Source organism: Cryptomeria japonica, chromosome 10 (assembly GCF_030272615.1).
Source record: "Cryptomeria japonica chromosome 10, Sugi_1.0, whole genome shotgun sequence".
Classification (NCBI taxonomy): Eukaryota; Viridiplantae; Streptophyta; class Pinopsida; order Cupressales; family Cupressaceae; genus Cryptomeria; species Cryptomeria japonica.
The window spans coordinates 367660013-367679204 of NC_081414.1; the positions used below are offsets into that span (position 1 = coordinate 367660013).

Genomic DNA, 19192 nt, shown 5'->3' on the forward strand with positions numbered 1-19192 from the left:
CCTTATCTCCTGTTGCAACCCACTCTCTGCTACACCCTTAGAGGTTCAACCTCTTCTTCTTCTTTGTCAGTTTTTCTCTCTGCCAGTTCTTTAACCTTTCTATCACACTTCTGCTAGCCACCATTGGTCTACTTTTCTCAGTCATTTGTCTGCTATCTAGATGCTTCCTATTCTCAACTAACCTTCTCTGCAATCTTTTGTGACTCTTCTCTGTCGGTTCAGTCAGCACCGGTATACTCCTCTGTCTGAATCAATGGCAAGCTACCGATTGCCTCACTCTCACTGATTGAACTCTTCAACCCGATTATCACTCACACACTCAGTCTCTTCTCATATTGTCGTTGAGCATTTGACTAATTTTCTCTCACATGCAACAACACCAACTACATCTTTGGCTTGCACTCTTATAGCCATATTTTCCTGCCTAAACGTTGGTTTGAACATTGACACACTAGGGTTTCCTCCATGCATTGAATCTACATCCGATCTGATCTCTAATCATCATGGCACATCATATCTAATCAGTTCTCGTATCCTTGATTGATGACATACATCATCAATCAACATCGCCATACTCTTTTTCTTTCAACACATGTTGTCACAACCCTCCTTTATCACTTTTGGATTTAAAATACAACTCTATTATATTTTTGGATAAGCTATTTAAATGATTGAATGAATATTATAAAAGGATAAAATAATACTAACACACACACACACACATGGAAAATATACATTATTTTTATTTATTTATTTTCCACATCCAATTATGGCACATGTTGTAGGAAGAATAAGAAGTTTCTAGAGGATTCTCCACCACCTTGCATGTAACTCCCCCACTAAGTTTAATCAATTGCATGAAGTCCAAAATTGGGAAAGAATCTCCCTTTTAATTAAATTTTCTAGATAGTGGAATGGAGGGAATTTTCTTATAAAATTGTAGGCAAGTTTCAAAGAAGGGAGTTGATTATGTTTTGAAGGAAATTTCCCAAGTTTTTTTGTAGTCTCATTTTTGTTGCAGGATTTTTTTTAGTTGTTGGTTGAAGGATATCTCTCAAGCTGCAAGGGAAGATCAAAGGATAGCTAGAGGATTCAACATCAAGCTTTAGTAAACCAGGTTCTCTCCCTTTATCTTATGAGGAATTTGTATTTATTAAAATATATAGTTTCTAGATTCTTTGGTTGCATATAGTATTCTGAAGAAATCATTTCTCAATGGCTAGATAAGAAGAAAAATCTATTTTTGTTTCCTTTAAAGAAATACAGTGTTATAATCCCTTCTCTTTTAAATACAAATGCATAATTCTCTTGTATATCTTATTTAATCTATTTAAAAGGTAGAGAATCAGATTTTTGCTTTTCTGTTTTCTCTTAGATGATATTGAATATAAAAATAAATTAATCTTTCTGTGTGAAGGAATAAATCTCTCTATGAATGAATAAATTAATCTTTCTCTGTGAATAAATCTCTCTGTGTGAAGGAATAAATCTCTCTATGAATGAATAAATTAATCTTTCTTTGTGAATAAATCTCTCTGTGTGAAGGAATAAATCTCTCTATGAATGAATAAATTAATCTTTCTCTGTGAATAAATCTCTCTATGTAAAGAAATAAATCTCTCTATGAATGAATAAATAAATCCTTCTCCGGTTATTTTATTTCTCTATTATATTTTCATCCCTGGGATTTAATTTGTTATTCTCTCTTACATTAATATTCTTTTATACACATACCTGTTATCTGCTCTTCTTTATGTAATTTAATAATCTGGAAATGCAATCCCCTTACATATAAAAATGCATACATACATATATAAATATACATAAAATTTATTTCAAATGTTAAAATCTATTAAATATTGCAAGGTGAACTGGCATGACATTTGAAAAATATTTCAAACGGTTAGCGGATGGCATGCAGGGACGACAGTTATTGTAACCGTCGGGGGGGGGGGGGGGGGGGTGGCAATGGTACCCTCCACTACCCCTACGGTCACTGTCACAATAGTGGCCGCAGGGGGAATGGAGGGGCCCACGGTGTCCCCTCAACCCTACGGGCCTGCGCATGCAAGACCGCAGGGGTGATGGGACCCATGGTCCCCACCCTGCACCCCTATTAACTATTTCAAAAAAAAAAATTCGCCTATTTAGTTTATAGTCAGTTTTTATATATTTTGCAATTTGAAGTTTTAGTAATTACTTGGGTTAAAAATTTAAGTTAAATGCTATTAATTATTTTAGTTTAAATTTTAAGTTTTGTTAATAATGGCATTTAGGAAATGTTGATTCTTCCCTTAGTATAAATTTTAAGATATTGAATTTCGACTTAGGAAAAATTTGGGGATTATTGTTTAGCAAGTTCGTAATTAATTTATCCTTAGTAAATTTTATAATTGTAGATTATATTCTCTTAATTTGAGTTATTCAATCCATTTAAGATCCATTGGGGCACTGAGTTGGCCTTTAGCGATTAATTCACATTAATATGATTGTATCAAAGGTCTAAATTAATTACTATTTTTGGATTGCTTAATCATACATGCAGGTTACACTATTCTTATATCATGCAAATTACTTATAGATTAATTACTTTTATTGACATTGTCATCTCCATGCAAGTACACATGTAATTATTAATATGCAAGTTATATTTCAAGTTATAGTTTTTATTCTACGTAACTCCTCAAGTAGTTATTTCAATCAATTAAAATTATGCACATTCAATTAGTAATTGTTTTCAAGCATGATGTCCAAGGGGTTGAGCTTAATTGGTTAAAACACTGGGTTCTCATTGTGGAGACCCAAGTTCAACTCCCAATAGGGACATCTAAAAAGGAATTATAAGTTGTGACTCTTGGCCTTCCATACGATGGGGAAGGTCTTGGGGTCAATCTAATCAAACATAATAATAATATAATAATAATAATAATAATTCAAAGAAAATGTAATGGGGATGGGGCCCCCTACTGTGTCCCCACTGGTTCATAGCTCCAGTCAAAAGCTATTCAGGTTTCGGCCAATTACTTATCAAAAAAAAAATTGTTTTCAAGCATGATGTTTTCATAGCTTCTTAGTTAGAAAACTAAATGAAGGAAGATGGAAACCAAAACCTAGTAGCGTTTGGTATATACGGTGCCTCTGGGTCATGCTTATAGGTAATGTCGTCGTGTTGAACTACTGCACTTAACGCCTAATAAAGTTACATCAACAAAGTCTGTGGCATCGTCCCTATAAATCGTTGGGGAGTAATAAGGGACACTTGGAGGTTAAAATCCAAGGGGCGGATAATCCCCCTTGGATCGATAATTTAATAAGATAATTCTAAAATGATCTTTCATCCGCTGAGTTAAACTATAGTAAACCCCTATAGGGATGTTGAGTGAAATAATTTTACGAAGTTGATTAAATCTCAAAGTTTTGTTGTCGATTGGCAATTGGTCAAGAGTGACGCTCATGATAAGAATTAGGATCTAGTTGTTTTAGGCCACAAACAATAGGCTATCTTGAGCCTTTGCTTAAGCGCTACCATCGTGGGTAGCAACCGCAGAGAAACTGTCTGGGACATTGACCCTAGAAAGGGTTGCATACCCACTAATCAATTTACATCAAACCATAGAGTAGAAAATAGAACTACATACTTTATGCCTTAATCCCGTGCCAAAGCGGGTATGTAGGCAGTCTTGGGATGGAGTTGTCCCTCATACTCAGGCGTTCGTGGGTGGGGTCTAGGCTTGGAAAAAGAAAGATTGAGTAAGAATCCTATTTTGAAAGATAAGAAAATTAAAATTGGAAAAAGTAATTCAATTCATACTCGGAAGGAATCCCGTATGGATTCGCTTCACTTCCCGAGGCTTTAAGCCAAATTTCGAGGTGGAATTCAAGCTTGTATTATGTTATTCAATTACTCCTAAGGACGGCGACCTCAGTGCACTTCTATTAGAAGAGTGTAGTACTTAGCGAGTGGCTCCAGACCCGAATGGTCCCGATGAGTCTAAGTCTCTGGCCAGAGCACCTCCTATCCCGGTTAGATAGATGCCTACCCCGTATGGGTAGATGCCTATCCCGTATTGGATAGATGAAATCTTATGTCCCGTATGGACAAATTCCTAACCTGTATGGTTAGATGCTCATCCCAGATGGATGAATGCCTAATCCAAATGGATGGATGCCCAGAGTATGCAATTAAATCAAACACAATGATTAAATTAAACACAAAAAAAAAAGAATGGTCAATTTTGTTGAGTTAATTATGGTGGGTTATTACACATGTCTTCTATCTTTAGTCATTTGTAGCATGATTTTTGGCCTTTTGTCTGATCAACCACGTGTGTGATGCGGTGTCCTTCATCCTCTTCGATTTGCAAGATCAATCTGTATTGGATCTCTATTGTTTCCATGATCTTGAGCCACAATCCTCTGCCTTCATTCCTCGAGCTTCGTAGACACCATAAATGTTGGACCAGCCGCCAACAACTTCACCAACACATCACACCAACCTGTGCATACATGCCACTTCAACTCCACGTGGCCCCTTTGTCAGCATCTATCTTAACTTATTATTCTATGTCGGTTTGGATTGGATCACTGACCAACCACACAACCGGGGTTCATCTACCTGTTCATAAACCCTATCTGTTTGTCTTCACCCTTGCACTCTGCTTCTCTTCCAGTGGAGCACCTAAACTGGTCAACACACTTGCTAACCTACCTTTATGTACATCTTCAACAGATGGGAGCCTTTCACTCCTGCACCTTATCAGCATTACTGATGGACATACTTACTAGCAACCACCTTGATGATATCATGGCATCAATCTTCAACACACTCCATTTGTCTGCATCTATGGCAACACCTTTCTTCACCAATAGACTGATTCTGCAATTATCATGTTTCTTAAGGTGACAAACATATCCTTCCTTCTTTGTACCAGCAACTCATCATGTCTTCCTGGCTGACTTGGTGCACATCTCTGATCTCATACATCTAAGGCAACTTAGTGTTTCACCAGTTCATCTGGTGCGAGCCTTCAATCACCCGCCTTTAACTCTTTTATCTTATCTCAGAGAACTATGATGCATTCCATGCATAATAGGAGATAAGCTCCACTTATCGGTGGGAGTGGATCCTTGTCGGCTGCATCCTGCATTGCACCAATATGGCTTCCCTATTTGAGCATGCACATCTTCAAAAAAGTACATTTGACTCGATTTGGCACATTCACTGTCGTTCATCTCTTCATTTGGTGACTACATCTTTATCTGGTGGGAGTCATGTTGTTTCACATCCACACAACATACCGGCGGCCTTCACACACTTCACTTCCGGTGTTGATGTGATTTTTGTAACATTCCCCCTCTTCATCACAATCAACAACCCAACATCTTGCTCTCTTGTTGGTTGGCAACCAAGCAGTGCCAACATGTCACTTACCGGTCTGTAGTCCTTATGTCTTCAACACAAGTCAATCACTAACTTGTGTATCGGTGACTCCAATGGCCATTATGCTATATGACCTTCTCTTTCTTACCGGTGACCTGCTATGCTAGTTGACATCAATGATACCATTTCCAGTATTCATCAATGACAAAACTACTCATCAATCTCCCATAGTTGCTATCCTATACCGGTTGACATCAATGACAACACAATGCCAATAGTGTTGACATCAATGCAACACATAATCAATTCCTTCATATTGCCAACATACACTTGGTAAAAACCTTTATTTTTATTTTCTATATGCACTATTTATAAAAAAAATATCATTCCTTAATAACATCAAAAATATGGTCCCAAGTATATAGATAATTCTCAGATATGATCATCCTTATTAAGATTACCTACCAATAGAGTATACTAGGACATGCAATTCATGCTATTATATTTGTTTATGAATCAACTAACACAAAAGTATACTAGTACTTGTAATTCACGACATCATTTTATATGATTCCACTAAATAGAGTATGCTAGACCAAGACTCATATCCATATTTTCTTGACAATATAATTCATCAAGATTGCATCATTTTATTTTCAGAAATATATCACGGTAGAAAACCTTACCATCCATGTTGATTACATTCATATTTTGTGTGTGTACATTATTTAATTTCCTTAAATGTGTTTTTCATGTATTCTAATTTTATATGTATCATGAACATGTTGGAATATATATGACTTGTTGACATACGTTATTTTGTAAGTTATGTTTTTCTAATGTATTTTTTGTTGTAGCTTAGTTGTCTAACCTATTTGTTTTGTAGGTCTTAATCTGTGGATATAGATTCCTTACTTGAATAGTACTTATATCCTTTTTGTGTATCCTCTATATATTTTATTTTTAATACTTTTTTTTTAAATTTTGGATAGGCTTTACCACATAGTGATATCAATTCGTTAAAGCAAAGAAAAATGTAATGTTAAAAATTACACATCTTACAATTTTTGTACTACAAATTACATCTATTTTAGTGATCATTCCTATAACATTTTTTTAGGACCCATTTTATCCTATCTTTAGCCTTTTACTCTAGTCTATATGTCATATGTTTTGTGGATTTTTCCTATCTTTATATGTTTCAAATGTTTGTGTTTATTTTATTGTGTGTTACAACCTTTTATAATATTTTTAATCTAGTTCTTGTAAGACTAAAATTTCACACAAATGTTTGCATTGTCACACTCTCATCTTGTAGTAGTATGCTTATAAGAATACTTTCCAAAACCTTTATCATGTGTGTTTTCACTTTATTTCTTACATAAAATTTTAAGTGCAATATATATTGTGTTGGCACCACGTACAAATTTCACTTCACCTAAGATAGTGTCCATCCTAACGATGTAACGTTACACCTAGTCATTATTATTTTTTACATATTATAAATATTTAATTATTCGCTCCTAAATAGATGATAATGACATGTGTTAACCTTGACTTGGGGTATTCAAGTTCTGCAATTGCCTCTTCAATTATTTAATTAGTATCTTGGGCCCTCACACTAGAGTGATGATACATGTAATTATTTTATTCATATCATCATTTTTATCACACAATAAAAACATGATTTGCTATTATTCACAAAAAAATATCTTAGTCCCAAATGCACATGACTAAGCGACATAGTTAATATAATCTATTTTAATTTAACCACATCTAGAAGTTAAAACACCAAAGCAAGGGATTAATCACTTTGGAAATTCTTAATACGTACTCATTCTCTTCTCCCCGTGGAACTTCTCTAAATTCAAGAGTCCTTTGGTTATGTTTTATTTCTCTCCTTCTCTTGCATTTAAAACATTTCATTTTTCTTAGCGTAAAATATTTTATATTATTTGGATATTCTAGTTTTATTTCCTCTATATCTTTGAGCATAATTTATATTTGTAATATTTCTAGTCACTAGGTAAGTATTTCAATTGCATTACATTTCTTTTAACTTTCTATTTTATTCACATTATAGTGTTATTGTACAAATTATAACAAAACTATGATTTATTCTAGATTCGTGATTTTATATAAAATATCAGATTATTTTTATTTCTATACTTTTTTTGTATTGTTCTAGATTCTTCACATAGTCAAAATTGTTAATATATTCCTTTTATATAACCAAATTTAAGTGTCTTGATCTAATATTAGATTTGTATAAAACCTAGCTCATTCCTATAATATATTAAATAAACTTTATCTTAGTAATACATACATCAAAAGGAAGTTATTTTATTTCCTTTTATAATCAAAGTTGATTAAATTTTCAAGCGTAACTACATCTCTTGTACTCTAAGATTGATAAAGATAAATGGACATAGAGCATACACAAAATTGTACTAAATTATCAATGAAATAAATTAAATACTCACATTGTTCTTAGCACAATGTGCATAAGCCCGCATGTATTGTGTTCCATTTGAATTTAGAGATAAAACACGCTCTCCCATTAGTCGGTGCCAAAGAAGTGCACTAATTAATAATTGAAAAAGTGTTAATATTATGTTTATGTCCAAATCTTAGTTCTATCCATCACCCCAAGAAATAATGTAAGTTTAATATGAAGTTCTATATTGGGATAAACTATTAAATACATAAAATACTAAGAACTAAATAAATATCTAAAAGTTTTACCTATAATAATCAGGATTTGGCACATAAGTAGTTGTATTCAGAAGGCCATAATTACCACCGATCAAGCTTTGCCTGCAATAAGACTTTGTATTGTATATAGATGCCATGCCAAGTTGATCTAGATACCTATAACAATTACAATATTTGCTGCTTAAATACTATAAAATTGATGTGTATAATATCATTGTGCGAGAGAAAAATGGATAGGAAAGCTAAATTCTACTTGCCAAAATAAAAATAACAAAAGGTGTAATCAATTTATGTATGTTTATATGCTTGTATATATACATATTACACACATAAATATGTATGTGTTTTTGTACACATATACACTCATATGATATTATAAACAACTTAGGATTTCTAAAAAAAAAGAAGAAGTATGAGAACCAAAGAAACAAAGAGGAAGAAGAAAAAATATGAATAAAATAGAAGAGATAGAGTGCCATCTCAAGTATAGAAAAATAAAAAAATCAAACAATGGAAAACTAACGCGTTTACTCATAGAGTTAAGGTAAAAGATGATTTTGGTATTTTAATTCTTAATTCTTACCTTTTGTTTCCATCATGCCTCATGATTTAATTGTTATATAATATTGTTTGTTGATATTTTTCATTCATTTTTTAAAATAAAATTGGAATCTTAAAATCTATACAATGTTGCAATTTATAGAGTAAACAAATTAAAGTTTCATAAAACACAAGCTTACCAGAAACTAAAGACAAAAGAATTAGTGACAAGATTGCGCCCACTGTTATAAGCTCCACCAGCTTCACCAACCCAAGAACTTGACCAAGGCCCATAATTCTCCAAGATGGTTTTGAGGCTTTGGAATGTAGACTCTTCTTGGCTAAGATAAGATGGATCTAATATCTTCTCCAAAAGATGTTGATCTACACCTAATAACCAAATAATAAATAGTATCATCTATAAACTTTATATCATGAACAAAATTTGATAAAAACTAACATCTCATATACCTGGCCCCAGATTGTAGATATGGTGTGTAACGACGTCTACAATGTTTGGTCCTGATTGTTGAAGAAATTCCTTAAACCAATTTGCATCAAAGAATCCACCAGGTGCAATAAGTTGGGGTTTTACTTGAAAATCCTTATAAATATTTTGTAGCATCTTATTAAGGTTAATTACATCAGTTGCATATTGCATAGCATTGATTCTTGTTCCAACACCATTTCCACTCAACTCATTTCCTACTCCCAAAAATGTCAATTTTCTTGTCATGTTCTTGAGAAAAAAATAGACAAACTTCATATATCAAATAAAATGAGATACTTATACATTCTATATAAAATCACTCACTAAGATCTTATTGATGATATGAAAATTAAAAAAATATATATATATAATAACTTATCTCACCTAGCTCCCATGAATTTATTTGATAACCATGATCAACTGTATATTGGATAAAATCATAAGCATTAGTTGAATCCCAAGGTCCTCCCAACACACCTGTTGATACTTCTTTCCTTCCATTCAAAGCATTCAATCCAAATGCTACCACAACCCTACAGTTACACTTTGATATTAGCGAACATTTTATAAATTGAGCAAATATAAGACTATGCTAGAAATGATAAATGGTTTAGGGATTAGTTATTAAAATCTTACCCAGTTTTCTTGAAAAACAAGTTTAGGGCATCCCATCTTGACATGGGAAGGCATCCATCTGTAAACCCAAACATTAGAGAAACATTTTCGGCAAAAGGATGACAAAGCTGCTTGAGATCACCAACATCATATATGACTTTATCTTGCAATGTTCCACCCAATCTTATTTTCAATGGATCAAAAGCTGTATATTTGCACAATAAGAATGTTAACAATGTATTACAATTTTAGCCTAAATTATATTCTCTAGAACTATCAAATAACTAACAACGACTATCTTTATACGTGAATCCACTAGGAATAATCTACAGAATCCATACAAATTATAAATTAGCTTGGTATACTAAGGTGGGAAAGGTTTATTTTCCTCCTTGAAGGACACATGATTGTATGCATTTAAATATATATCACATGCATAAGATGATTTGGTTGTAATATCATGAATGTTATTAAATTGCTAGTAAGTTAGACCAAACTTGATTTATTTTTGTCAATTATCAAGTTAAATATAGAAGGATAAATGAATAGTACACCTTGAAATAATTTAAAAATAAGGCATGATGCTTACCCTTCACAGCATTTTCTAGTAGTGAACTTTCAAGATCCTGAAATAAATCAATTAAATAATTAGAAACAATCACCTAAAAAAATACACATTGCAATACCTCTTAAAAAGACGTGATTTTTACCACAATAATTTATATAATTTTGAAAGGTAACTAATGGGCTAGACACACTGACAAAAGACCCTAATAGTTATCTTTGATTTCAAAATTCATATGACCTAATAAAATATCCATTGAACCTAGCCATGATTCAAAATTAAGCTTTGACCATCTCTTTCTAGAAATTGCAGGAGCTTTATTTATTATTTCAAATATTTGGCTTACCAAATTAATGGGATGAAATTGGAAGAAAAGTATTCATTCATATCATTCAAAAATTACATACTAGTACTCAATGATATTTAGTGATGTATTTGATCTATCTATTAGCCTATGATGTAGAAAAGTGTGAAATATATGACATTTTACTCATAATTATTTAGAAGCTTCTTAATGGTAATTTCATGTATGATGAATGGTAATTTCATGTATGATGAATTAGAATCGATTCACTAAGAAAAAACTAGATCTTTTATCATACTTGTAGTCCCATGATCCATGGAAGAAAGAATAATGCAATTGCCATTGTAAACTAGGAACCTAGTGTGAGCCTTAATCAACTAGAGAAAAGTTAAGAGATCCTCAACCCCTCATTTGTTTTTGAGTGTTTACAAAATATTTATGGAAATAAGTGGTCCTAATACTGTAAATGAAAAGGACTTGCTAGATAACCAAGCCAACATTTTGGTAACACAATATCAACATATGTGAAAGTGTTTGTATACCCAATTACTTTTTAGTGTGCTATGCAACTTTATTCATTGGCCACAAGAAATTCATTAAGATCCTTGAATCCTTCATTTCAATCCTTGGAAAGGAATACAAGCCTCTTGATATTAGTAACATCCAATCAAAAAGGGATAATATAAATAATATATAAAAGACCCAACTCGTAAACATGACAAATAAAAAAGGAAAGCTTTGAAGGAAAAGGATGCATGGAAGGTGCTCACTAGGCATGTAATTTGTACTATTAGATACACCTTGTCATAGATGGTGCTAAAATATATATCTTTAGATCTTATCACAATATCTATGATGATCACTAAGCTTTTAAAAGAAAATTATAATGAAATTTTTTCCTTTGGAATATTACTGATTACCTATAATGGATCATGGCCTTGCCTATCTATATGCCTCATTTTTTGGTTAATGAAAAGTAGATTAAATGGTTTTGGCCCTTGTCTAACATGTGATAGATACATTTTGATTACACTTCCCATGTAAATATGAATCTTATAAGGTTAATTTTTTTGTTTAAGATCAATGGGAAAGGTGATAAAAGTTTCTATGAATAAATTTAATATGGAGAAAAACAACGAAGCTAAAGAAAATTCTCTTTTATTACGACTCGAAATGATCAAAGATTACAATATTGAGAATATAATTATTGAAGGAAACTCAATGATTTTGATTCCATGTCTAAGGAATAGTCTCTCTAATAAATAGAAATAAGGAATATTTTGAAAGGTTCTTGGGACACATTGGGCTCTATTCTTAACTTCACTATTCATCATTACTATAGGCAGGATAATATTTTGGAGGATTGCTTTTCTAATAAATGTATGAATTAGGTGGAGGACAATGAAACGGTTGAGGATATTTCATGGTGGTTGAAGTTACCACCCATTATTTCCAAAGGTTCTACTTTAAGTTAATTATCACCCTTGCGCATAGCAAAGATTTATTTCCTTTGGTTGAGATTTAATTTCTTGTTACGTGGTGATATGGGAAATTACTCTTGCTCATGTGGCCTTCAATTTATAGTGATTCTTGGTAGTATCCATTGTCATTTACTATGAGCATTGGTTTGGTTTGGTTGTGTTGTAATGGAGCTAGTGTTACACTTGCAAGATTTTAATAGATGAATTTTAGGATACATTGGGCTCTATTATTAACTTCACTATTCATCATTACTATAGGTAGGATAATTTATTTTGGAGGAATGCCTTTCTAATAAACATATGAATTAGGTGGAGGACAATGAAATGGTTGAGGATATTTAATGGTGGTTGAAGTTACCACCCATTATTTCCAAAGGTTCTAATTTAAATTAATTATCACCCTTGCACATAGAAAAGATTTATTTCCTTTGGTTGAGATTTAATTTCTTGTTACGTGGTGATATGGGAAATTACTCTTGCTCATGTGCCCTTCAATTTATGTTTATTCTTGGTAGTATCCATTGTCATTTACTATGAGAATTGGTTTGGTTTGGTTATGTTATAATGGAGCTAGTGTTACACTTGCAAGATTTTAATAGATGGATTTTAGGGGTAAGATCATGGAGGTAAGGTTAAGGTAGGTATTATTATTCAAATAAAAAAAAGTCTTGAATTCCATCATTGAGATTTAGGTAGATATTTTGTCAAAGGTGAAGTGTGACATCAAATACTATTTTTTTTTTTCTATTCATTGAGAATCTATTAACAAGGGATAAATAACTTATGAAGGCTCTATGTAGATATTTCATTTAAAAGAATATTAGAGTTGGTTTGAAGAAGGAGACACCTATAAAATGACATTTAAAAATAGTGCCTCTCTTCTACTTTGGGGATATGAATCTTGCTACCTTGCTTCTATTGATTTTACATTAGGACCATTGAAGCAAACCTTAAGAAGCCAATTTGTGAGATAGCAATTATTCAAAGATTCCTCCTTTTGTGAAGGGGATGGAGGACTACTTACCTAGCCTTAATGTGGTTAAGATTCTTCAACCAATTAAAGTCTCTCTTTGGTAGGAAAGGTTTAATATGACCAACATTGAGAACTCATTTAAATTTTTGGTCAAATTAGTGATATTGGTGATGAGCCTAAATAATGGCTCTATTTTGATAGATTTTTGATATGATACTCCTGCCTAGGTCTTGTGATTAGATGACATTTGGATTATAATACTCTCCTAAGTTGATACCTTTTAAGTGTTTTTGAAACTGGTTTAACTTATACCTAAGGATGTCATATAATGGTTTTAAATGATCTATCTATGCAAATATCTAAAGTCAATTATAAATATGGTTTACATTATATCATGTTAGCATTAGTATATACACATGTTTGTTGTGCACATTAATATCATGATGTAGGGTCAGCAAAGGTGAAGTAAAGAATAAATGGCGGTTTAAAGGAGCATCAAGTATATAACCACAATGCAAACCTAGTCACAAAAATGTAGTAAAGATTGAAACCACTTGACCGGTTCTTTAGCAGACTGATTTATGAAAACATTTATAACTATTCTTAGTGGAGCTTAGATCCAGGAAGTGAGTCATACTATATTTTCTCATCTATAGGACATATGTTGTTCTGTTTTCCTATTTTCCTGCACTGACTTCTTCTTCTCTTGTTAATAAATCCTATTCACCTATTCCGTAGGAATGTGGTCGATCAGTTAGAAGTCTGTTATAAGTTTTCTTATAAATAAAGGGATCTCTCTCCTCTCGGGGATAGTAGAGAATGACCATAATATTTGTAATACGTAGTCTTATGGTATTTTATGTATTTTTCACAGTCAAGATGAAATAAAGAGATCGATATGATTTTGAATGCTTAAACAATTGTAATATGAAGTTCTGAAGATACTCACTCAAGGGGGGCCACTTGGTGAGTAATCCTTTGTATGTTCTAGTTAGTTTTCATACTTCTATAGTAGTTGTTTCTACAATTGTCTGTTCCTGCAGCCATTGGAAAGAGTTCCTGTGTCTGTTCCTGCAACCACAACAATAGAGTAGTTCTTGTTGCTTGCCAAAACTTTATCATTTAACAGTAGTTGTTTAAAGTAATTTCCATTTGTAAGATTAAGTATTAGTTCATTAATATTTCATGCGTTTACTTTAGAAGAATTTTCTTTCCTATAGTAATATAGAATGGTTGCGATATGAACTTAGTGCACATACAGTGCTGGCCCATTTCAAGTTTATGTCCCTAGTTGATAAATAAATGAGTCTTTTCCACAAGAAAGTTAGCTATTCAAGGATATTCAATCTCTAAATTGTGTTTTATTACCTAGTTACCATTCTAGTTGTGAGGACCAACATTTTTGGCGCCGTTGCTAGGGATGGTGCCAAGCTAAGAACCTATTGCAAACCATTAATTTCTAAGTTTTCTTATTATCTTTTTGAATTTTCTTCATTAATTTGCATGAATAGGAGGAGAAGAGATGCACTAGGAAGATTTCTTCCCTCACATTCCACTCAAGATATAAGATCACATCAAGCACCTGAAGTAAACCCTTTTGCAGAAACTTATGTGCTAAATAGAGGTGTCTTTAATTTGTCAAAAGGAGATCTAGACTTCCTGAACGAACCCCCTGAACAAAACATTTTACCTCTAGTCATTTATCAGGGACCAATGGCAGCAAATCCTCCACATCTGCCTGTAAACCCAACATTTAAGTTTCCCATTCCTGACCAGCATGATAATACAAATTTGAAAAACATACTAGCTTCTTCACTTCCAAAATTTCATGAATTGGTAACAGAAGATCCAAATGTCTTTTTGTTTGAATTTGATATCCTTTGCAGAAGTTATGATTATACCACTGATGCTCATAGACTCAAGTTATTCCCCGCTACTTTGAAAGAAGCTGCCTTGAGATGGTTTATGAGTTTAGGAAGAGATGTAATCACTACCTGGGAGGAGATGAACACAAACTTCTTGGATAAGTATAAAGACTATTGCAGGGGAATGGACCGACATGGTGATGATATCTTCAGGATGACACAAAAAGAAGATGAAAGCTTGGAAGACTATTTGGAAAGGTTTTTATTTAGTGTTAGGAAATCCAAGCATAGTACTCTAAGTGAAGATTCTATGAAGTTGATTTTTCTAAGGGGCATCAATGATGATTGTGTTGTCTCCTTAGATCTAATGGGAGGAGGATATATTACTCAAGTTCAATGGGATGACATCAGACAAATCTGTCAAAAATACTCAAGAGATGTAGCCAAAAGGGGAAGACACTATAGGCTCGGTTCTTCAATTGCAAAGTCATCTTCAACAGTTTCAAGAATGGAAATAACTCATCTGTTGAAGGATTTTAAAGAAGATATAATTAATAATATGGCTACCCAATTGGATACACTTCAGGAAAAGAAGAAGCATGAGGAGGCAGAGGCTCTCTTGCTGAATTTTGTCCTCACTGTTGATAAAAGAAGAAGGACTGTAGATGCAAACTATTAGCTAAAATTGATAGCCAATAGAGTTCCCCAGATTTCAAGCCTGTCTATGGAGATGATGAACAACTCTTTTATGTTGCACAATGAAGGCCTTGGCCTCCAAGACAAGGTATGCCACAAGATCCATTGTCATTTCCTAATCCTTATATGAACTTCAATGCACAAAACAATCAGTGGCAAACTCCATATTCCCAAAATTTTGAAAATTATATGCCTCAATCTTGGAATAACTCTCAAAACCCTTGGCCTAATTATTAGTCCCTCATCTCAATGGCAGTAGCCACAAGGGAATTGGTCTCCCCCTCAAGGTAACTGGCAACAATGACCACAAGGGAGGGGAGGACAACAATGGGTAAACCAGTCATTGGGTTTCCTACAGCCACAACAACAGTCCCAACAGTCGGCTTTAATGCCACTCCATCCAAGCCAACCCAACTGCCCACTCAGCCTGTGCCAAATCCAAATAACAAACCACAGCAGAAACAACAAGTTTTTTTGATTGACCCTAACAACTATCCTGCATAATCCCTCAATATAAGTGATATATTCATTTACGGTTAGGGACAACATTGCCTACTCCATCTCCTCCAGTCATAATAGAGTAACCATCAGAGGAGACTGCTCAGGAAACCATATCTGATAAATTCAGAAACCCTGAGCAGGTTCAACAGTCTGAAACTTTAGATACACCTATAAGAAATACCCCATTTCCTCAAAGATTGTAGGTAGAAGTGTCTAGGCAGCAGGATGATATAGCTTTTGATCTTATTGATCAGAGCATATATGTGTCAAGATCCCACTGTTTCAAGCTATTAAAGACATTCTCATATATGGAAAAGCTATTAAAGAGGAATGTTTGAAGAAACTTGGGAGGAAGAAAAAAGACCCAAAAACAGTGCATGTAGTAGGACAATTGGCTGATATTATGTTAGGAAAAATTGATGTCCCTAAATATTCTGACCCAGGTAGCCCTATTGTGAAGGTAGTTATTAATGGAACTCAAATTAAAAATACCTTGATAGACTTAGGAGAAGCCATAAATGTGATGACTAAGGATTTCATGCAGCAACTCAACATTACTAGTCTTAGATCAACTCCGATGGTCTTACACCTTGCTGATAGCTCTACTATTTGGCCTGAAGGGATGGTTGAAGATATTGTTGTCACATTAGATTCTTGGGGATATCCGACTGATTTTATAATCCTCTCTCCTAAGGCAACATTAGGTGGATATCCAATTATTTTGGGAAGACCTTGGCTGACAACAATTGATGCATATATAGGTTGTAGATCAGGAGATATGACAATTTCATATGGTATTACTACCAAAACACTTGCACTCTATTCTCTAGCACAACCACAACTTGATCAAGAGTGAGTAGTATGGCCAGACATAGGAGAAGAAGCAGAGGAAATTACTTTTGATCAACAACTAATGATGTTAGTAAGGGAACCATTCATAGCACTTTAGGAGGATGATACAGTACTCTCTAACATCATAAGAAATCATTATGGAGCAGCTCAACTGTCATTGGGTATACCAGTAAGTCCTTTTCATATTCCATCTGCAGGTTCTTTAGATTCACCTGTAGCCACAAACATGTTTCACACATTACTACCACATGAGATTCAAACCTCTTGTCTATCTGAAATATCTAATGTTGAGTCAGTAACTCAAATAGAGGTTGATGCAGGAAGAAATCTGAATATCAATAGTCAATTAGTAGTAGATCAAATATTGTCATTAACAGAATTACTCAAAGCCCAACAACAAGCTTTCACATGGGATTATCATGACATGAGAGGATTAAATCCTACATTGTGTACCCATAGGATTTATATTAGAGAGGACTGCAAACCAATTAGACAACCTCAGTGAAGGATTAATCCTGCTTTGAGGGAGATAGTTAAAGAGGAACTACAAAAGTTTCTTCATGCAGGATTCATTTACCCTATTTTAGATAGTCAATAGGTTTCTCCTATAGTTATAGTTCCAAAGAAAGGAGGGAAATGGAGAGTTTGTGTGGACTATAGGGAGCTCAACACTACTACCAAAAAGGATCACTTCCCACTTCCATTCATAGATCAAGTGTTAGATTCTCTAGCAGGTAAGCAATACTTTTCATTTTTGGATGGGTTTAGTGGTTATAATTGTTAGAGTTATCTTGTATTAGCTAATCATTATTTATTTAATTATTAGTCTATTATACTCTACGCTTAAGCTAAACTTAGGCATTTAATAATATTGTAGGTATTTAATAATTATTCTAATTATTAAATACTCTTTATCTCTTTAGGGTGCACATATTTAGGGTTTCTAATTCTCCTGTCATAAGGATTGTATTGTAACTTTATTTTTCAATTCCCTCTCTGAATGATAATCTTTTTTTCAGAGCCTTTATTTTGTTTTTGTCTCCAATCTTCTCTTGTGATAGATATTTTGCTAACAGGCATTCTTGGGATCTCTGAAGTTGTATTTTCTCAACTTCTTCATGGTATCAGAGCCTACATCTGTTGTTGCTTGTTCCTGATTTTTCAGAATTTTTTTTGGAGGAGGGTTTCAAGATTTTTCAGAGTTTCTTTTGTTGGATCTGGGATAGTTGTTTTGTTTTTTTATCATTTTGGGCTCAAATAGACCTCACTGTTGAGCTCAAAACGCCCAGAAACCCCCCATATCCACATAAAATTGGGTTCTGGATATTTCTGGCATGAATTTCGAGAAATTCATTTGAAAAATCATAAAAAAAAATTAGAGCAGTTTGGGCCAAAAATGACATCACTGTTGGCTTTCGAAGGGCATTTCCAGTCATTTTGATATATAATTCGACCTATTTCGATGATAAGGGCATCTGGCCCATGATTTTTTCATTGGCACATTTTACGAGGCATAAAAATCTGTACGGTTGTACCTGCAAATGCATTAGAAAATTTTGGTCAAAAATAAAATAAAATTTTAACCTTCTTTATGCCCTACAAGAGTGTTTTTTTTTCTTTTGGCCGTAACTTGGGCAAACGGAGGCGGTTTTTCAAAAATGAATAGGCTCCGGAAAGCTCTTTTCGAGCTCTACTCAGATCTGGAGGTTTGAACTTTTGATTTTGCTTTTTTGATGACATTTTTTGCTGTCCAAGCCAGAGGTTCTTTTTTGCACTCTAGGAGACATAACTTGAGCATCCGAACTCCATTTTTTGAAAAATTTATATTGTTGGAAAGCTTGTTCTGTGTACTTTCTATTCATATGAGTTTTCTTTCCAGATTTTGCTCCAAGTATATTTTATTCAATTGTTTTCTTTTTAGCACTCTGGTAAATATCTTAGATGTTTCAGGTCTTGGGATCTCTTTCTCTGAGTATGATGTCTCATTTTTTGTTGTTCTTTCTGTTTCCAATCTTCTATCTCTTCTTATCATTGTAGCATTTTATTTATGCAAACAAACTGAGATAAAGTGCCATCACGCATTGTTTACTTGGGATCTTGCACATCTCATGCCTTATTGTACATGCACTACTTATAAAGTGCCATGGGGGGTTGATGTTTGCCTTTTGTTTTCCATCTAACTTTGTCCAGTGAGTGTTCCTTCCACGACATTCGC

At 33.5% G+C, this 19192-nt stretch overlaps 1 protein-coding gene across 1 annotated transcript in view; it reads right to left on the reverse strand.

Moving 5' to 3' along the window:
• LOC131079949 (heparanase-like protein 3) overlaps positions 1-19192 on the reverse strand; it is a 46723-nt gene that overhangs the window by 16597 nt on the left and 10934 nt on the right. Inside the window, exons 2-8 of the mRNA XM_058017987.2 lie at positions 10330-10366; positions 9762-9945; positions 9510-9658; positions 9107-9340; positions 8836-9025; positions 8126-8251; positions 7864-7963 (exon numbers count right to left, since the gene is read on the reverse strand). Coding sequence (XP_057873970.2) covers positions 7864-7963; positions 8126-8251; positions 8836-9025; positions 9107-9340; positions 9510-9658; positions 9762-9945; positions 10330-10366 — 1020 coding nt within the window. The remainder of the gene's footprint in view (positions 1-7863; positions 7964-8125; positions 8252-8835; positions 9026-9106; positions 9341-9509; positions 9659-9761; positions 9946-10329; positions 10367-19192) is intronic.